General features: G+C 46.5%; 2 protein-coding genes across 6 annotated transcripts in view; one reads left to right on the top strand and one right to left on the bottom strand.

Annotated features, from left to right (window-relative positions):
• The window catches only part of znf142 (zinc finger protein 142), a 76,777-nt gene extending 58,853 nt beyond the window's left edge, over positions 1 to 17,924 (top strand). For both annotated transcript variants that reach the window (XM_068034775.1, XM_068034776.1), the window contains 2 exons: positions 11,824 to 11,929; positions 12,542 to 17,924. In XM_068034775.1, coding sequence (XP_067890876.1) covers positions 11,824 to 11,929; positions 12,542 to 13,044 — 609 coding nt within the window. In that variant the 3' untranslated portion in view covers positions 13,045 to 17,924. The remainder of the gene's footprint in view (positions 1 to 11,823; positions 11,930 to 12,541) is intronic.
• Positions 17,925 to 19,274: 1,350 nt separating this feature from the next.
• The window catches only part of LOC137371842 (obscurin-like protein 1), a 127,936-nt gene continuing 125,483 nt past the window's right edge, over positions 19,275 to 21,727 (bottom strand). For all 4 annotated transcript variants that reach the window (XM_068034783.1, XM_068034781.1, XM_068034782.1 and 1 more), the window contains one exon: positions 19,275 to 20,588. In XM_068034783.1, the coding sequence (XP_067890884.1) occupies positions 20,581 to 20,588 (8 nt within the window). In that variant the 3' untranslated portion in view covers positions 19,275 to 20,580. The remainder of the gene's footprint in view (positions 20,589 to 21,727) is intronic.

Below are 21,727 nucleotides of genomic sequence, written 5' to 3' on the forward strand. Positions count from 1 at the left end.
AATGACTGTTAATTTTGTCCTGAATTATCGTTTCTAAAACCTTTCCCACTACTGAGGCTAAACTGACTGGCCTGCAGTTGCTGAGCTAAGTTTTACACCCTTTTTTGAACAAGGGCGTAACATTTGCAGTTCTTCAGTCGTCTGGCACCACCCAGGATTGGAAGATTATGGCCAGTGCCTCTGCAATTTCCATCCTTACTTCCCTCCATATTCTCGGATGCATCTGATCTGGTCCTGGTGGCTTATCAACTTTAAGTGCAGCCAACCTTTCTAGCACCTCTTTATCAATTTTTAGCCAATCCAGTGTCTTAACTACCTCCTTTGGCAAAATCTTCATCTTTGGTAAAGACAGATGAAAAGTACCGATTTCATACCTCAGCCATACTTTCTGCCTCCATGCGGAAATACCCATTTTGGTCACTAATCAGCCGAACTGCTCTTTTTACTACCTTTTTACAATAGGTCTATGAAAGACATTTGGATTCCCCTATGTTAGATGCCAATCTCTTCTTGTAGTCTCTCTCTGCTTCTCATTTCTTTTTTCCACTTCCACTTTCGACTTTCTATATTCAGCCTGGTTCTCACTTGTATTATCAACCTGACATCTGTCATATGCCCTCTTTTTCTGCTTCATCTTGCTCCCCATCTCTTTAGTCATCCAGCGAGCTCTGGCTTTGTTTGTCCTACCTTTTGTTTGTCCTACGTATCCCCCTTGTGAGAATGTACATCAATTGTACCCAAACTATCTCCTCTTAAAAGGCAGCCCATTGTTCCCTTGCAGTTTTGCCTGTCAATTTTTGATTCCAAATTACTTGGGCCAGATCTGTTAGCACACCATTGTAATTGGTCCTCCCCCAATTAACTCTTCTGAATGTGGATTGCTCCTTGTTCTTTTCCATACTAACCTAAACCTTATGATACTGTGATCACTGTTCCCTAAATATTTCCCTACTGACACTCGATCCACTTGACCTAACTCATTCTCCATCCAAAACCAGGTCCAGCAATGTCTCCTTCCTCCTTGGACCGGAAACATACTGATGTAGAAAATTCTCCTGAACACACTTTAGAAGCTCTTCCCTTTCCATTTTATATTGTTACTATTCCAGTCTATATTAGGATAATTGAAGTCCCCCATTATAGCTACTCTAATTTTTGCACCTCTCTGTAATTTCATCGCAAATTTGTTTCTCTATATCTTTCGCACTATTTGGTAGCCTGTAGAATACACCTAGTAGTATAATTGTACCTCTTGTCATTTCTTAGTTGTAACCAAAAAGATTCTGTCCTTGACCCCTCTGGGACATCCTCTCTCTCCATACAATTGTCCTTCATCAATACAGCTACCCCTCCTCCTTTCCTTCCTTCCCTATCTTTCACGAACACCCTGTATCCAGGAATATTTAATACCCAGTGCTGTCCTTTTTGAACCAGGTCTCAGTTATTGCCACAACATCATAGTCCCACTTGGCTATCTGTGCCTGCAGCTCACCAACCTTATTTACCACACTCCATACGTTCACATACATGCACAATAAACCTAATTCAGACTTTATTGCATTCCCTCTCAGTCTGACCCCACCTAATGCTTTACTATTTCTTACTCTAATGCTAACTGTTTCTCCCAATTCTTTGTGCACCTTGATTTTCACTCTGTTAGCTTCTGGTTCCCAACCCCCTGTCAAGTTAGTTCAAACCTTCTCCAAGAACAATAGCAGACCATTCCGTAAGGACATTTGGTCTTGACTCTGTTCAGGTGCAACCCGTCCGGCCTGTAGAAGTCCCATCATGGGAGGAGACGGTGGCGTAGTGCTAATGCCACTGGACTAGTAATCCAGAGTCCAGGCGAATGCTCTGGGGACAAAGGTTTGAATCCCACCAGGGCAGATGGCGAAATTTGAATTCAAATAATAAATCTGGAAGTAAAAAGCTAGTCAAAATGGTGACCATGAAACCATTGTCGATTTGTTGTAAAAACCCATCTGGTTCACTAATGTCCATTTAAGGAAGGAAATCTGCTGTCCTTACCTGGTCTGGCCTACATGTGACTCCAGACCCACAGCGATGTGGTTGGCTCTGAAATGGCCTAGCAAGCCACTCAGTTGTGCCAAAACCGCCACAGCAATTCAAGAAGGCAGCTCATCACCACCTTCTCAAGGGCAATTAGGGATGGGCAGTAAATGCTGGCCGAACCAGTGACGTTTATTGGGATGTGGGCGAATATAAAAAAAATTGTTCTGATAGCTGGTTCCAACGTCCCAGGAATCTAAAGCCCTCCCTTCTGCACTATATCTCTAGCCACACATTCATCTGCTGTATCCCTCCTACTTCTGTACTCATTAGCATGTGGCACCAGGTAATCTGGAGATTACCAGTTTTGAGGTCTTGCTTGCTAGTTTCTTTCCTAGCTCCCTAGATTCTGCCTGCGGGATCTCATCCCTCTTTCTACCTATGCTGTTAGTACCGATATGGACCACGACTGCTGGCTGTTCACCTTCCTCCCTCAGAGTGCTCGGCAGCCACTCAGTGACATCTTTTTAGACTAGAGAAAGTGTGAGAGCTTTTTGCAGCCCTGTATTTTTTTAAAAAAAGCTTTATTCTCAAACCTGCAAGTTCCAACCCCTAGGAAGAGCCCTCTTGGTTCCTGCAGATTGGAAGGTGGTAAATGTAACCCCACTATTTAAAAAAGGAGGAAGAGAGAAAACAGGAAACGACTGACCTGTTAGCCTAACATTAGTCATAAGGAAAATGCTGGAATGTATAATAAAGGATATGATAACAGGACACTTAGAAAATAATGGTAGGATTGGGCAGAGTCAACACGAATTTATGAAAGGCAAATGTTTAACAAATATCTTATAGTTTTTTGAGGATGAAACTGGCAGAATAGATAAGGAGGAACTGGTGGATGTGGTATATTTGGACTTTCAGAAAGCTTTTGATAAGGGCAACTAAGGATGGGCAATAAATGCTGACCCCGCCAGCGATGCTCATATGCCAAGAATTAATTCAATCAGATGTCCTGAAGCACTTATTAAAAATTATATTCAATCATAGGATGTGGGCGTTGCTGGCAAGGCCTGGATTTAATGCCCATCCCTAATAAATTAGCTTAAACGGCTGACACTTATTTTACATAGGCGAATCATAGAATCACAGAATTGTTACAGCGCAGAAGGAGGGCCATTCGGCCCATCATGTCTGCACTGGCCAAATGACCAATTCACTTAATGCTATTCCCTCACCTTCTCCCCGTAGCCCTGCAGTTTCTTCCTTTTTAGATAATGTCTAATTCCCTTTTGAATGCCTTGATTGAACCTGACTCCACCACACTCTCAGACAGTGCATTCCAGTCCTAACCATGTGCTGCGTGAAGAAGTTTTTCTTCATGTCGTTTGTTTCTTTTGCCAATCACTTTAAATCTGTACCCTCTCATTCTCGATCCTTTCACGAGTGGGAACAGTTTTTCCCTATTCACACTGTCCAGGCCCCTCATGACTGTGAATACTTCTATCAAATTTCCTCTCAGTCTTTTCTCCCCCAAGGAAAACAGTCCCAACTTCTCCAATCTATCTTCATAACTGAAGTTCCTGATCCCTGGAGCTATTCTCATGAATCTTTTCTGTACTCTCTCCAATGTCTTCACATCCAGAACTGGACACAATACTCCAGCTGAGGCTGAACTAGTGTCTTATACAAGTTCAACATAACTTCCTTGCCCTTGTACGCTATGCCCCTATAATAAAGCCTAGGATACTGTATGCATTATTAACCGTGCTCTCAACCTGTTCTGCAACCTTCAATGACCGATGTACATATACCCCCAGGTTCCTCTGCTCCTGCACTCCCTTTACAGTTGTACGCTTTATCTTGTATTGTCTCTCCATGTTCTTCCTACCAAAATGAATCACTTCACATTTCTGTGCATTGAACTTCATCTGCCATTTGTCTGCCCATTCCACCAACTTGTCTATGTCCTTTTGAAGTTCTACACTATCCTCCTCACAGTTCACAGTTGTTCTAATTTTCATATCATCCGCAAATTTTGAAATTGTCCCCTGTACACCAAGGTCTAGGTCATTAATATATATCAGGAAGAGCCATGGCCCCACGTTGACCTCCGGGGAGTTCTACTACAAACCTTCGTCCAGCCCGAAGAACATCTATTAAACACTACTGTCTATTTCCTGCCACTCCGCCAATTTCGTATCCATGTTGCTACTGTCCCTTTTATTCCATGAGATACAATTTTGCCCACCAGTCTGTTGTGTGGCACTGTATCAAATACTTTTTGGAAGTCCATGTGCACCACATCAACAGCATTGCCCTCATCAACCCACTCTGTTACCTCTTCAAAACTCCAGCAAGTTAGAACATAGAACAGTACAGCACAGTACAGGCCCTTCGGCCCACGATGTTGTGCCGAACCTTTAACCTACTCTAGGATCAAACTACCTACATACCCTTCATACTACTATCATCCATGTACCTATCCAAGAGTCGCTTAAATGTCCCTAATGTATATGCTTCTACTACCACCGCTGGCAGTGCATTCCACGCACCCACCACTCTCTGTGTAAAGAACCTACCTCTGACATCTCCCCGAAACCTTCCTCCAATCACCTTAAAATTATGCCCCCTGGTGATAGCCCTATAAACCCTGGGAAAAAGTCTCTGGCTATCCACTCTATGCCTCTCATCATCTTGTACCCCTCTATCAAGTCACCTCTCATCCTTCTTCGCTCCAGTGAGAAAAGCCCTAGCTCCCTCAACCTTTCTTGGTAAGACATGCCCTCCAGTCCAAGCAGCATCCTGGTAAATCTCCTCTGCACCCTCTCTAAAGCTTCCACATCCTTCCTATAATGAGGCGACCAGAACTGAACGCAATATTCCAAGTGTGGTCGAACCAGGCCTTTATAGAGCTGCAGCATAACCTCGCGGCTCTTAAACTCAATCCCCCTGTTAATGAAAGCCAACACACCATACGCTTTCTTAACAACCCTATCAACTTGGGTGGCAACTTTGTCCGATCGATGGACATGGACCCCAAGATCCCTCTGTTCCTCCACACTACCAAGAATCCTGTCTTTAAGCCTGTATTCTGCATTCAAATTCGACCTTCCAAAATGAATCACTTCACACTTTTCCAGGTTGAACTCCATCTGCCACCGAGCTCCAGGCTGAATACTTTCCATCTACTACCACCCTCCGTCTTCTATGGGCCAGCCAATTATGTATCCAGACAGCCAACTTTCCCTGTATCCCATACCTCCTTACTTTCTGAATGAGCCGACCATGGGGAACCTTATCAAACGCCTTGCTAAAATCCATATACACCACATCCACTGTTCTTCCTTCATCAACGTGTTTTGTCACATCTTCAAAGAATTCAATAAGACTTGTGAGGCATGACCTGCCCCTCACAAAGCCATGCTGACTGTCTCTAATCAAACTATGCTTTTCCAAATAATCATAAATCCTGTCTCTCAGAATCCTCTCCAATAATTTGCCCACTACCGACGTAAGACTGACAGGTCTATAATTCCCAGGGTTATCCCTATTCCCTTTCTTGAACAAGGGAATAAAATTTGCCCCCCTCCAATCATCTGGTACTACTGCAGTGTACAGTAAGGACACAAAGATCATCGCCAAAGGCGCGGCAATCTCTTCCCTCGCTTCCCGTAATATTCTTGGGTATATCCCGTCTGGCCCCGGGGACTTATCTGTCCTCATATCATTCAAAATTTCCAGTACATCCTCCCTCTTAACCTCAACCTGTTCGAGCATATCAGCCTGTTCCACGCTGTCCTCACAAATGACCAGGTCCCTCTCTCTAGTGAATACTGAAGCAAAGTATTCATTAAGGACCTCCCCTACCTCCTCCGACTCCAGGCACAAGTTCTCTCCACTATACCTGATCGGCCCTACCCTCACTCTGGCCATCCTCTTGTTCCTCACATAAGTGTAAAACGCCTTGGGATTTTCCTTAATCCTACCTGCCAAGACTTTTTCATGTCCCCTTCTAGCTCTCCTAAGTCCATTTTTCAGTTCCTTCCTGGCTACCTTGTAACCCTCTAGAGCCCTGTCTGATCCTTGCTTCCTCAACCTTAAGTAAGCTTCCTTCTTCCTCTTGACTAGCTGTTCGACATCTCTTGTCATCCAAGGTTCCTTCACCCTACCATCCCTTCCCTGCCTCATCGGGACAAACCTATCCAGCAGTCGCAGCAAGTGCTCCCTAAACAACCTCCACATTTCTGTCGTGCATTTCCCTGAGAACATCTGTTCCCAATTTAAGCTCCCCAGTTCCTGCCTAATAGCATTGTAATTCCCCCTCCCCAATTAAATATTTTCCCATCCCGTCTGCTCCTGTCCCTCTCCATGACTATAGTAAAGGTCAGGGAGTTGTGATCACTATCACCGAAATGCTCTCCCACCGATAGATCTGCCACCTGGCCTGGTTTGTTGCCAAGCACCAAGTCCAACATAGTCTCCCCTCTAGTCGGCCTATCTACATATTGAGTCAGGAAACCTTCCTGGACACACCTGACAAAAACTGCTCCATCCAAACTATTTGCACTCTTTCTCTACACTGTCCCATCAAACACTCCCAGGGCAGGTACAGCCTGGGTGAGATATGGAGTAAAGCTCCTTCTGCATTGTCCCATCACTCTCGGGGCAGGTACAGCATAGGCTAGATACAAGCTCCTTCTACACTCTCTCATCAAACACTCCAGGGCAGGCCAGTACAGCTCAAGTTAGATATCGAGCAATCCTCCCTTTGTGCTGTTGTTATGTCTTAAAATCCTGATGTCAGAAGACCCCTCCCCCCACTTGCACCTTTTCTGGGCATCTGCTCTGCTTTGTAATTTATCTGCCAGTCCTTTGAGTGCTACAGTAATTCACTGACTCACTTTTAACTTTATTATCTCATTTGAAGACTTGAAACTGATCTCGATCTGTGAATTATTAACTCTGTTTGGGAGTGGCAGTAATTGTTCAGAGTTCATCATACTTATCCCGAATTATGCAAACCCATCTATATATTAATGTTTCAGTGCCTATAGCAGCTGCTAGACTGATCCAGTGTAGAACCAGTGAAACAATTAGGTAAGGGAAGAAGTTAACTCCATTTTGGTCTGCACAGCAACATGCCAGGGAAGTTGATTATTAAAAAAAAAAAGTCTTGCATTTATACAGCACCTTTCACAATCTCGGGTATCCTAAAATGCTCCACAACCAGTGCCGTGACGAGCACTGGTCATGCAACCAACACTACCTACCGACAGCAGATTAACTGGACGTTAGTCTTGTTGATTGTCTGACCTTGCTGTGAGCAAAATGAGCAACCCCACTTGCCTATATAAAATTAACAACTGGCTTTTAAACTGATACAGTAGGGAGGGGTAATAAACGCTGGCCTTGACATGCCAGCAACGCCCACATCCAGGGAATGAATAAATAAATAAAAAATGTCACTGTTGTAATGTTGAAAATGCTGCAGCCAATTTGCACACAGCAAGCTCCCACAAACAGCTGTGTGATAATGACCAGATAAGCTGTTATAGTGTTACTGGCCAGGACACCAGAGAGGACTCCCCTGCCCTTCTTTAAAATAGTGGCCATGGGATCTTTTACATCCACCTGAGCAAGCACGCGGGGCCTTGTTTTAATGACTCATCTGAAAGACAGCATCTCCAATGGTGCAGCACTCCCTCAGTGCTGACACTGATGATATCAGAATGGATTATTTTCTCAGGTCTTTGGAGTGGGATTTGAACCCACAGTTTTCTGATTATGGAGATGAGAGTGCTACACACTGAACCACAGCTGACAAAGACTGGGTAAGGATGGAAGGTTTCCATCTGTAAATGACATTACTGAACCAGTCGCGATAGTCCAGCAGCTTCATGGTTACTTTTACTGACGCCATCCTTTTGTTTCCACATTTTTAAATGTCGCCCTCACCACCACCACAGCCCCTGTGGCCAAAAAACCTGCTGAATCACCTGTCTAGGATTACACATGGAATAATGCTCAGCCATGGAGTTGTTTGACAGTGTCTGAAAAAGGGGGAAAATATTTTTTAAAAACCGTACTGATCTTGAAGGTTTTCTCTCTCTTCCTCTACCCCACCCTGCGGTCTGTGCAGCTGTGTGGAAACAGTAGCTCAGCAGATGTCTTTACAGATTGCAGTGGCTATGATTGGTTTCATCTCCATATTGTGTTTGCAGGAGAGTTAGTGCACCAGATGAGTCTGCGGGATCTTATCTTTTATCTGTACATCATTCTGTTGTTTCTTCCAAGAAAACAAGGGAAAGAATTTGCATTGCACCTTGTCACATCTCTTAGAAATAGCTCAAAGCATTATACCGTGCCACCCATGCGTTTCAAAGTGCAATCACTGTTGTTCTGTAGGTGAAATAGTTGTCCATTTACATAGAATTGCATTGAATAACAATATTTACAGCACAGAAACACATCACTCAGCCCACCTGTTCCATGTCTGTGTTTATGCTCCATGCATCTACTTCATCTCACCCACTCTGCATATCTTTCTATTCCTTACCCCGGTGTTTTTATCTAGCTGCCCCTAGTCACGCGGCGTGAATCGAATTGGCTGAAGTCTGGCATCTATGATGCTGGAGACTTCAGGAGGAGGCCGAGATGGATTATCAACTTGGTACTTCTGGCTGAAGATTGTTGCAAATGCTTCTGCGTTATCTTTCACCCTGATGTGCTGGGCTCCCCCATGATTGAGGATTCTTGATATTTGTGGAGCCACCTCCTCCAGTTAGTTGTTTAATTGTCTACCACCATTCACAGCTGGATGTGGCAGGACTGCAGAGCTTAGATCTGATCCGTTAGTTATTGGATCGCTTAGCTCTGTCTATTGCATGTTGCTTACGCAGTTTGGCACACAAATAGTCCTCTGTTGTAGCTTCACCAGGTTGACCCCTCATTTTGAGGTATGCCTGGTTCTGCTCCTGGCATGCCCTCCTGCACTCTTCACTGAACCAGGGTTGGTCTCCTGGCTTGATGGTAATGGTAGAGGGGGGGATATGCCGGGCCATGAGGTTATAGATTATGGTTGAGTACAATTCTGCTGCTGCTGATGGTCCACAGCGCCTCATGGATGCCCAGTTTTGCATTGCTAGATCCATTCGAAATCTATCCCATTTAGCACAGTGATAATGCCACACAACACGGTGGACGGTATCCTTAATGTGAAGATGGGACTTCGTCTCCACAAGAACTGTGCAGTGGTCACTCCTACCAATACTGTCATGGACAGATGCATCTGCGGCAGACAGATTGGTGAGTACGAGGTCAAGTATGTTTTTCCCTCTTGTTGGTTTCCTCACCAACTGCCGCAGACCCAGTCTAGCAGCTATGTCCTTTAGGACTCGGCCAGCTTGGTCAGTAGTGGTGCTACCGAGCCACTCTTGGTGATGGACATTGAAGTCCCCTACCCAGAGTACATTCTGCGCTCTTGCCACCCTCAGTGCTTCCTCCAAGTGTTGCTCAACATGGAGGAGTACTGATTCATCAGCTGAGGGAGGGCGGTAGGTGGTAATCAGCAAGAGGTTTCCTTGCCCATGTTTGACCTGATGCCATGAGACTTCATGGGGTCCGGAGTCGATGTTGAGGACTCCTAGGGCAGCTCCCTCCCTACTGTATACCACTGTGTCGCCACCCCTGGTGGGTCTGTCCTGCTGATGGGAAGGACATACCCGAGGATAGTGATGGCAGTGTCTGGGACATTGTAAGGTATGATTCGGTGAGTATGACTATGTCAGGCTGTTGCTTGACTAGTCTGTGGGACTGCTCTCCCGACTTTGACATAAGCCCCCAGGGGTGGCGCAGTGGTTAGCACCGCAGCCTCACAGCTCCAGGGACCCGGGTTCGGTTCTGGGTACTGCCGGTGCGGAGTTTGCAAGTTCTCCCTGTGACCGCGTGGGTTTCCGCCGGGTGCTCCGGTTTCCTCCCACAGCCAAAGACTTGCAGGTTGATAGGTAAATTGATCATTGTAAATTGCCCCTAGTGTAGGTAGGTGATAGGAGAATTGAGGGAAGGTGGGGATGTGGTAGGGGACAGGGGATTAATGTAGGGTTAGTATAAATGGGTGGTTGATGGTCGGCACAGACTCGGTGGGCCGAAGGGGCTGTTTCAGTGCTGTATCTCTCTATGACTATGTTAGTAAGGAGGATTTTGCAGGGTTGACAGGGCTGGGTTTGCTGCTGTCGTTTCCAGTGCCGTTTTCAATGCTGTGTGGTCTGGCCGGTTTCATTCCATTTGATTGACTTTGTAGCGGTTAGAAACAACTGAGTGGTTTGCTAGGCCATTTCAGGGGGCATGTAAGAGTCAACCACATTGCTGTGGGTCTGGAGTCACATGTAGGCCAGACCAGATAAGTACAGCAGATTTTCTTCCCTGAAGGACATTTGTGAACCAGATGGGTTTTTACAACAATTGACAATGGTTTCATGGCCATCATTAGACTAGCTTTTAATTCCAGATTTATTAATTAAATTCAAATTCCACCTTTTGCTGTGGTGGGATTTGAACCTATGTCCCCAGAGCAATACCCTGGGTCTGTGGGTTGCTAGTCCAGTGACAATACCACTACGCCACGGCCTCTGCCACAGTGCATCATGCCAATTGTACACACTGCTACCACTGTGCGCCAGTGATGGAGGAAGTGGAAGGGCTGGCAGTCATATATCCTGGATGGTGTTGAGCCTCTTGAGGGTTGTTGGACCTGCAGTCATCCAGACAAGTGGAAAGTATTCCATTATACACCTGACTTCTGCCTTGTAGATGGTGACGGGCTTTGGGGAGTCAGGGAGTTACTTGCTGCAGAATTCCCAGCCTGTGACCTTCTCTTAGCCACATTATTTATATGGCTGGTCTAGTAGAATGTCTGGTCAGTGGTAATCCCCAGCATGTTGATGGTGCCCAGTATGATTCCAGTCTTTTTTTTGTGACGTTGACTGAGAGGTGAATGTTGACCATGACTCTGGGAAAACTCTCTGCTCTTCATTGATTTGTGCCATAGGATCTTTGAGATCCACCAGAGCAAGCAGACAGAGCCTCATCAGAACGACAACAAAGCTCTTCCTCAGTACTCCACAGAAGTGCTGACCTAGATTTTATACTCCAATCTCCACAACCTTCTAACTCAGAAGTGGAAGTGCTACCCACTGAGCCACATCTGTTTGTGTTTAGAAACTTTTTGCAGGAACCCATTATGAGGTATTTGCCAATGTTACTGGGTTTATTTAGCATGCTGCCAACAATTTGCTATGTAAAGATCCACCTTCAGATTTGTCTAATCCATTCCTTGTGCATCTTAATTTATCCTCTCAAACACTCCCAGCATCATGGTCAGACATGCACCTATCAGTAGCCCAGTGCTATACAGAGACAGACCTATCCCCACCAGTACTGTACCCCAGCGTTACACAGTGACAGACCTGTCCCCACCAGTACTGTACCCCAGTGTTATACAGTGACAGACCTGTCCCCACCAGTACTGTACCCCAGTGTTATACAGTGACAGACCTGTCCCCACCAGTACTGTACCCCAGTGTTATACAGTGACAGACCTGTGCCCTAGTTATCAAACAGCTCCGAGTGCTCTCGACAGGCACAAACTACAGACACAATCTCTTTTCATATGTCTGGAAACTTCCCAAAGTTCCAGAAGCCATATTCACGTTCTCATCATTACGCTTCATTAGTGTCCTAGTAACAAGACTAACGGGTTAGCTTGGGAGGATGTTGGTGGCTACACATTCACTGAATTCTTTCTCTGTTCTTCAGTACCACATGCGGATCCACCAAGAGGAGAGGAAGTACCTGTGCCCGGAGTGTGGCTACAAGTGCAAGTGGATTAACCAGCTCAAGTACCACATGACGAAACACACGGGTAGGAAATGGCCGGAGTACGGTGCCAGGTCACAGCAAGCCTGATAGTCAGGGAGCACCCCTGGATAGCTCTGGTTAAAGTAGTGGGTAGTTAAGTTGATCCCTGCAGGGGAGGGGCTTTGCATGTTCTGCATCTGGTATCTTTCTAACTAAATGGTGTTTTCACTGCACTTCAGTGAGGTTACTGTGGTGAATTGGGAGCCGGTGTCCCACGTGTTGAGATTTCGTGGGTAACCAAACCAGGGCCTCCAGTTACTGTCACGCTCTGAATGACAAATAGTGCCTCTAGTTAAATGCAGTTAACTAGATTAGTGTGCTTAGTCAGTTGTTAGCAAGGGTGATTGGATTAATGCATTTATTAAGTAATCCAGTTAGCATGTCTGGTTACTACTGTTGATTGGGATAGCCTGGCTAGTGCCTTGAGTTAAATGTGGGGGTGGTTGCATAACCTGATTAGTGTATCTAGTTAATAGTATTGGCCTCTGTAACTAGGGCAGTGCCTCCAGTTAAGAGTGTGCGGGCAGAGGAAGCCTGGTTTGGGTGTCTGGTTAATGGTGTTGGACTGGGTAACCACCTTGGTGTGCCCACTTAATCACGGCATTCCTGTTCACAGGTGCGAAGCCCTACCAGTGTGACGAATGTGATTACTGCACCAACCGTGCAGATGCACTGAGGACCCACAAGGAGACCCGACACAAGGAAACTCGGAGCTTCATCTGCGAGCAGTGCGGGAAGGGCTTCAAGACACGCTTCCTCCTGAAGACTCACCTGAAGAAGCACAGCGAGGCGAAGCCGTATGTCTGCAGTGTGTGCTGCCGGGGCTTCCGCTGGCAGGCAGGACTGCGCCACCACTACCTCACCCACACCAACGAACATCCCTTCTTCTGCCGTCACTGCAGCTACAAGGCCAAGCAGAAGTTCCAGGTGGTCAAGCACATCCAGCGCCACCACCCTCTGAAAGCCTCGGGCGACCTGGGCGAGGGAGTGGGCAAGGTGCAGGTCAGCCACACCCTGTGCCCTCATGAAGGCAGTGACAGAGAGCCGCAGCCGACCCACCCCCACAGCTCCGCAGGTACCGACGACAAGGTGCTCCTCAGCCTGGCCGCCAGCTCGTAGTTAAGGGAAGGGTTAGGGGGGGGGGGGCGGTGAAGGCTTTTGTCTTCAGGAGGTGGGCGGCGACTACGAGTGGCGCTGTCCCACACTGCCTGGGGTTTCCATGTAGAAATTGGAGGGTGTCACGTTAACCCGAGATGCGTGCGGTCATGACCTGACTCGCATTAATACAGAGAACCCAAAAAAAGGACCAAAGATTCTCTGAAAACAAAACCTGCTATTGCATTGTGAGTATCTGTTGAGACTCTTAAACCTTATGTGCTCGAAGATATAAATTCTGCAACATCATCTCTTACAAAAATGGCTGGTGCCTTTCAATCCAAAAATCACCTCCAGGGAACCACCTGAAGCATGACCTCTCACCTGCCTTCACGGCATTCTGGGGCGGAAGGTTAGTTCTTGCTGCACTGCCGCATTGTGAGCAGAAGATTCTGGAAGGTGGAAGGAAGGACACGGGCTTCCCAAAGGGAGAGAGAGATGTGACGGTGCATGGCAAAGAGACGTGATAATCTACCTCTCCTGGCCATGTCCAGTACTTTTAGTGTGGTAATTGCGAAACACATTGATCAGCAGAGCCTCCGCTGAAAGACAAGATTACTTAAGTAAAAGTGAAATAACAGGGATTTCACACTGTCAACCGAGCAGTATAATAGAACGATTGGTGTTAACATTTCCACAAGACATGATGCTGGAGTCGGGCAGTATATGAATACGAGGGGTCAAATGCACTGAAATTAGAAAATCCACTTCGGAATGGACGACCGCACTAGAGAATTGTTGCTGCCTGATTCTACGGGGATGCTGGTAGCTAGAATTCGCCCTCACCCACTTTTTTATTTTTCGCAATGCAAATGTTATAATACACCAACTGCCAGAACAGCCCCAGAGAACCAAAATGGGGCAAGATATAGCAAGAGGAAACAGTTGCATGCAGTACAGTCTTTGCTTAGGATACTGAGGGTAGGAGACACAGGGAGAAAGCAAGTTAAGCCAGAAGCCCCCTTTCTTTAACATTGAGCTACTTCACGACAAGGCTTCAGTTTTGTTTCGACACCATTGCTGTCTTATCTGCTGACTTTTTTTCCCTTAACTATTAATGCTTTCCCCATTGCCCCCCCCCCTCCACCCAGTATTTCCAGTTGCAGTATTTTTAGAGGACCTTTGAATGGTTTCCTGAGGGCCTGGGGGAAGGGAGCATTCTGACCACTGCCTGGAGTCTGTTCTTAATATTGCACAGAATATACAGTGTACAAACAGGCCATTCGGCTCAGCTGGTCCATGCCAGTGTTTACACTCCACACGAGTCATTTCCCATTCTACTTCATCTCGCCCTGTTAGCATATCGTTCCGAAACCGTCTTTATTTTTTTTGTCGCAGCTCTCCTTCCCCCGCCCCCGTTTTGAAGGTTTTGACCGTGGCCAGGGTCCAGTTCCATCAGCACTGGCTGCAAGTAACTGTACTTCACATATGAGCCCCACCAGGGAGTGTTGACAGGATATTAGACCATGGGAACTTTATAACTGAGTGAGGTTCAGTTCTCCCCACCCCACCCATGATAGCCAGGCAGTAGCAACCAGAAGGTCCTGTGGCTGTTCTATTTATTGGACCCTCCTGCTCCAACCCCCTTCCTTAGCCCCAGGGCGTGAGGCCAGTTGCAGTGTCCTAGCTGCCTCCCAGATTGACCAATCAACTCTGTTCAGGTTGACGATCAAAGCTGGGGTCCTTTCTCTGGTTCAATACCAAACCAGCTGAGCTCGTAAGGAGTCCCCGCTTCGTGTGATTCTCATTAATAGTGCCCATTGCTCCTCAGAGGCTGTTCTCGCTCTGCTTTCGCATTTCAGACGGAGCAAGAGACAGTGTCCACCCATACTGAAAATCAGAAATAAATTCCCGGCAAACCATGCAGCAGCCTCTAGAATCATAACAGAGAGAGGCCATTTGGCCCATCATACCTGTGCCAGCTCTTTGAATGAGCTGTCCAATTGGTCTCACTCCTTTGCTCTTCCCCATAGCCCTGAAAATTTTCTCCCTTTCAGGTATTTAGCCAATTCCCCTTTGAAAGTTACTATTGAATCTGCTTCCACCACCTTTTCAGGCAATGCGTTCCAGATCACAACAACTCACTGCGTCAAAACAATTCTCTTATCTCACCTCTTTTTTTTTTATTGCCAATTACTTTAAATGTGTCCTCTGGTTACTAGCCTTGCTGCCATTGAAATCAGTTTTTTTTATTTACTCGATCAAAACCCCATAATGGTTTGAACACTTCTGTTAAATCTCCCCTTAACCTTCTGTGCTCTAAGGAGAACAATCCCAGCTTCTCCAGTCTCTCCACATAACTACAAGAAACATATCAACCTTGGATCTGTTAACCTGTCTTCTATCTTCCAGTTTTTATTATGGAGCCGAGGGAGCTCTTCCCTTGTGGGTCCTGTAGTCTCGACACTTGCTCCCCCATTCCTCCTCAGTGGCACTGGAACATGAGGTAGCACAGGAGTGAAAACCCCAGGCCTTTGGTCAGAGTCTGTCACCCGGCCCCTTTGCTACAGCAGAAGGATTGACTGAGGAGCAACGGCTTGGGGGCTGAGTCACCCTCGGGTGCTTCATCCACAGGTTCGGAGTGCAGGCCTGGCTCACCCTGCTTCCTGGGGCAGGAGATCAAGGGAAGGGGGTAAGCCAAATTGAACAGAGTGGGGAGCTTCCTTTTTCTACAACAAGGGAGGGGGTGGTGTAGGAATTAAACATCGCTGGGACTTGGGGTGAAATCTATCTCTAAGAACTGGGATGAGAGTCTTTCCCATCTGTTGGTGTAAGAAAGAAAGACTTGTATTTCTATAGCGCCATTCATGATCTACCAAAGCACTTTACAGCCAATTAAGTACTTTTGAAGTGTAGTCACTGTTGTAACATAGGAAACGCAGCAGCCAATTTGCACACAGCAAGCTCCCACAAGCAGCAATGTGATAATCAGGTAATCTAATTTTTTGTGGTTTTGGTTGAGGGATTCTCCTGCTGTTCTTTGAAATAGTGCCATGGGATCTTTTATGTGCACCTGAGGGGGCAGTTGGAGCCTTGGTTTAATATCTCAAAGTCAGCATCTCAAATAGTGCAGTACTCCCTCAGTACTGCACTGGGAGTGTCAGCTTGGATTATTGGGCTTGAGTCTTTGGAATGGGACTTAAACCCTTCTGACCTTCTGACTCAGTGGTGAGAGTGCTACCCACTGAGATATGCCCGACAGCTCTGGGCCAGTCTCAGTCCAACTCCCAGCAGCTGAGTTGTGTCCTCTCGCAACACAACTGCCTGTTATTCAGCTTAATTTGGAGCTGAATAGTGATGGGTCCAAACTATTGTTCCACTCCCCATCGCTGCTTATTGATGCTGTTCAGAATTTAATGTGGGTCCCTGCAATTGATGCAGGGGTTAATCCTCCTGGACCAGCCACAGTCGGCTGACCCTCATTCCCAAACACACCCTGTAGATTAGCCCCAAGGAAGAGCTACTGAAGTGCCTCTTCCCATGAAGCCTGTACCCCTGCATTTGCCAATCCCCAGCCCGGAGCTTGTGTCTTCCTCTGCTGGTACCCAGGGAGTTCTGTCACTGTGCAGTTATTCTCCGTATTGATTAGCACTTGCGGGAGGGGAGGTAAAGATTGAGGAGGAAGGAGGCAGAGAATTTTTAATTTTTTAAATTAGCCATCATAAAAGAAATTTGCAGAATAAAGGGAGAAAAGGTAGATAAAGCCCAAACTTCAGAGCACATGTCAGGGGCAGCATTCGTAATAACGCACACATATCACATCAAAACAACCCAAACCACTTCACGCAATGTATCGGGGAGTGCACTGACAGTAGTGATGTAGGAAAACAGTGCAGCTATTTTACACGCCACACTGTCCCCCCAAACAGGTTAAAGGAAGAACATGGGCCAAGCAGCCTCCTCCAGTGCTGTGATCTCTTACAGTTCTGGGAGCATCTGAAGAAGTCTGCTGTCTCTCAACATCCCCCAGAGCCTTGCCCCCTCCACAGCTGTCCCTAATGCAGGAGTCTTTCTGCTGATCAGACCCCCACATCCAAAGGAGACTGGAGCAAACTGAGGTGCGTTAGGGGTTGGCAGAGCAGAAACGGAAGACGAGGTGTTGATTGCTGAGGTGGTGCGGATGCTATGACAGTATCACCCAGCCGCAGGCGTCTAGAAAGTATTTAACACGGGGAAGGAAATTCCTCCCAGAACACGCACCTCCTGATTAGAAATGTTAATATATTACTCAATTACCACATGCTAATCAAATGTATATGTTCAGTTTGCCTGTACAGAACTGAAAGACTAAAGCATTTTTTTTTCTAAGTGTGATCTTGCGTTCCATTAAAAACAAGAAGGAACAGATGGACCCCTGGGAACTGAGATTTGATCCGATGATCTGCAACAAGCCAGAGGAGGGTAGCTTGTTTTGAGTTTGATGGGGGACATCCAGTATGAAGCTGTCTAAAAAGAAAAACCTCAGAACGTCCCAAAGCACTTTACAGTTAATGAAGTACTTTTCCTTTTGAATATAGCCACTGTTGAAGTGTAGGAAATGTGGCAGTGAATTTGTGCACCGTAATCTCCCACAAAAAGCAGTGATAACAATCTGTTGGTGATATTGGTTGAGGGATAAATATTGACTAGTAAACCAGGAAGAACTCCCCTGCTCGTCAAAATAGTGTTATGGGATCTTTTATATTCAACTGAGAGAGCAGGCTTAACGGTTTAACGTCTTGGCTGAAAGACAGCACCTCTGACAGTGCAGCATTCCCTCAGTACTGCACTGGTGTCTCGGGCTAGATTTTATGCTCAAATCTCTGGAGTGGGACTGAACCCTGGGGGTGGGGATGCTTGACATTTTAACACATTGCCTGGTGAACTTCTCGAGCCGATGTGTCCTCTGGTCTGGCTCCCAGACGATGGCTGAGTTCGTCAATGTGCTGCAGTTGAAGATACCACTGTTGGTCCCGGTGTTCCTAGGTGAGGTGAAGATTACTGGATCCGATCACTATAGGTGACCTTTGCTGGGAAAGTGTATGAGTATTGGAGCGAGGACAGGATCAAGCTCAATGATGATGCCTCATCAGCTAGGCTCCCACATGATGCATACCCATGGTTAATGAGGGTCTGGAACAGTAGACCAGGAAGGTTCAGTGCCTTTAGGAGACAAAAGGTGGAGTTAGGGGAGAAGAGATTGGGCAGAATCTCATTTCAGCAAGGGCCCAGCGGAGAGGAAAGAGTCTCATCTCGGGAGTTACGGCCCTGGAGGCGTTAGCACCCTCTCCCTGGTTACGGCCCTGGAGGCGTTAGCACCCTCTCCCTGGTTACGGCCCTGGAGGCGTTAGCACCCTCTCCCTGGTTACGGCCCTGGAGGTGTTAGCACCCTCTCCCTGGCCCCACCGCCAGTACTTTGTCCAAATAGCCGTTCCTGTTGAAACCATGACCCCTATTGCTGTAGAGCAGTGTAGTTGCCAGCACTGAATGGGTTAAGTCAACTTTACTGTGATGTCAGAGGACAGTCGTTTGAGATGCCCTCGGCTCCCTCATTCCGCTGGAAACCTGTTAGTATCCCCATGAACACGGAAACCAACAGCAGTTGAAGATCGAGGAAAGCTTTTCCAGAGTAATCCATGGGGTTCTCATTTTTCAGAATCATTCCCACAAGTGTTCACGTTTGTGCATTTCTCTGAGAAGATGGGTGTGTTAGATAACCACTTGCATTTATATAGCACCTGTAATGCAATAAAACGTCAAAAGATGCTTCACAGGAGCCTAACCAAACTAATTTGACGCTGGGCCATTTAGAGATAGGAGGAGAGGTGACCAAAAGCTTGGTCAGAGAGAACTTTTAAGGAACTTCTTGGAGGAAAGACAGGCGGAGAGGTTTAGGGAGTGAATTCCAGAACTTAGACTCCAGGCAGGTGAAAGTACAGCCGCCAGTGGTGGAGTGATGAAAATCGGGGGTGCTTACAAAGCCAGAACTGGAAGAACACAGAGATCGTAGAGGATTGAAGGGCTGAACGAGATTGCAGAGATAGGGAGGGGGTGAGGCCATGGAGAGATTGGAAAAGGATGAGAATTTTAAATTGGAGGCATTACTGGACTGGGAGCCAGTTTAGGTCAGTGAGCAGAAGGATGATGGGTGAACAGTAGAGGTCTTGGAGAGTTTGAGGATGTGATCTTTACACAAGAGGTTAAAGGTCACGTGAATGAAAGGCTTACAACAGTGCTGCAGTACAAGGCAGAAATAAAACACAAGAACTGCCATCTGGTGCAGCTTTTTATTGCAGAAGGTAACATTGCAAAGCAATTGTGTCGCTGACTGGAAACAAGCAGTAGGAAGGTCCCAGCATAATAGCCACACCGAACAGCAGTCAGTTCACACTGAGCACTAAATGGTGCATCACTAGGGCTTCACTGAAGCATAAGGTGGTGTGTGATATATGGGTGGATAAAAACACCAGGGAGCCTTGCTGGAAGTTGTGTGCGTTGGGAGATAACAGATGCCATTAGTGCAGAAATATAAATGTCCCAAAGAGCTTCAGACAGATGGGGGCTGAGATGAAGGAGAAGATTAGGAGGAGTGACCAAAAGCTCAGTCAGTGAGGTGGGTTTTAAGCAGGGGAGTGTCTTGAAGGAAGGGAGGGAATTAACAGGGTTGAGTCCCCTGGCAGCTGAAGGCATGTCCTCCAATGGCGGAGGGAAGGGGGGTGGGGTGCACACAATGGCCAGAATCCAGAACAGATAGTTGGGGATAACACTGAACAATAGTAGCAAACAACCCCTCCCCCCCCAACATCATCACCCCAGTGCAATTGGCCTAATGTGACATGTTGTGGGGGGAGGGGAGACCAGGATTGAATCGGGGATCTTCCTCGTTGGTACAGCTGCCCAGTAAACTCGGGTTGCCAACTCTCAGACCAATTCCTGGAGGTTTCACCACATGACATCTGATGCTACCAACCAACCTGCCCACACACTCCAGTCATTGGTCACCCGACGTCAGTCCCTGTGGCGTCTCATCCTCCCATAGTCAATTGGAAAGTGAACAGACTCTCCCTCACCCAACTGGAAGATTCTTGACTGCCAATCAAAGTGCCTTTTTCTCCCTCACCTCCAATATTTTTTATAACTCACACTTTCATTCTCTTGGAATGCTTTTTAACACTTTTTTAAAAACACCCCTATGATGTTGCTCTTGGGTTTTGCCCAGCTGTATCCTGTAGATTAATTCCTGGAGATTTCAGGACAATCCAGGAGAGTTGGCAACTCCCTGAATACACCGGCTCGGTTTAATCTCTGTCAGTGAGTGGGGTCAGGCAACTTGGGGTGTTGTCCATGCGCTGCTGCCTGTTCCGAGGGGAAGAGTAAGGGTGAGCCGAAAGTCCCTAACAACATGTGGCAAAGCATGACTGTCCCGGGGTCCAGTGACAAGCTTTCACTGGAGTGTGTGTGTGTGTTCGATTTCATAGAACCATCCTGGGCAGAAGGCAAGTCTGTTCCAAACCATTACTTCTATTCATCTGAAAACAGAAGAAAGAAAGAAATCAAGAAGGGTTTTAAGGAATAGATTAGTGAATATGTTTCCACTTGTAGGAGAGACCAGAACTTGGGGCTATAAATATTAAATAGTCACTAATAAATCCAATAGGGAATTCAGGAGAAATCTCCTTACCCAGGAGTGATGAGAATGTGGAACTAGCTATCACAGAGAATGAGTGAGGTGAATAGCTTAAATACATTTAAGGTGAAGCCAGATAAACACATGAGGGAGGAAGGAATAAAAGGATATATTAATGGCATGAGATAAAGTAGGTGTGGGAGGAAGCTTGTGTGCATCATAAATGCCGGTATGAAGCAGATGGGACAAACGGCCAGTTTCTGTGCTGTAGACTTGATGTAAATATATATGTAAATTGGTAGAGAAAGCAAATTGAGGAGGAAAGTTCACACTGTTAACAGACAGCGAAAGAAAAGATTTATCTCCAAACAAGCTGCCTTCAGGTCTCGCTGTTACAGGGAGAGATATTGAGGCCTCACTGTCGTGGCGGAGGGGTTTTGCTATAAAACACTGTCAGGCAGTTCTGAGAATTACATGGTGAGCATAAACAGGAAAAGCTTCAGGCCAATTTATTGGCCTCTGGATTCAGGCAGGCTTGAGTGACTGAGTCCATTGATGGGCCTGTGGCTGGGCACTGGAAGCTCACCACTGGCATCTAGTGATAGCACTTGGGCATTGCAGGCCTTGCCAAACCAGTAATGATGAGGATTTTAACATATGCAATTGCAAATTAAATTTGTCTAAATTAACCTGTAATTATAAACACTTTACATCTCTAATGCTACCGGTGTTTTTTAGTCCACTCTCCCTCTCAGGGAGATATCCGTTCACTAACTTGTGTTTCAGTCCCTCTCTTTCAGGGCGATATCTGGACACTAACTGGTGTCTCTCTGTCCCTCAGGGAGATATATACGAATTAGGAGCAGAAGTAGGCCATTTGGCCCCTCAAGCCTCCTCTGCCATTCAATAAGATGATGGCTGATCTGTTTTAGTTTTGAATTCCACACTCCCACTTACCGCCGATAACCTTTGATTCCCTTGCCTAACAAGAATCTATCTAACTCTGCCTTAAAAAAAAAATTAATAATCCCGCCTCCAACA

This window comes from Heterodontus francisci, chromosome 7, assembly GCF_036365525.1.
Source record: "Heterodontus francisci isolate sHetFra1 chromosome 7, sHetFra1.hap1, whole genome shotgun sequence".
In the NCBI taxonomy this organism is placed as follows: Eukaryota; Metazoa; Chordata; class Chondrichthyes; order Heterodontiformes; family Heterodontidae; genus Heterodontus; species Heterodontus francisci.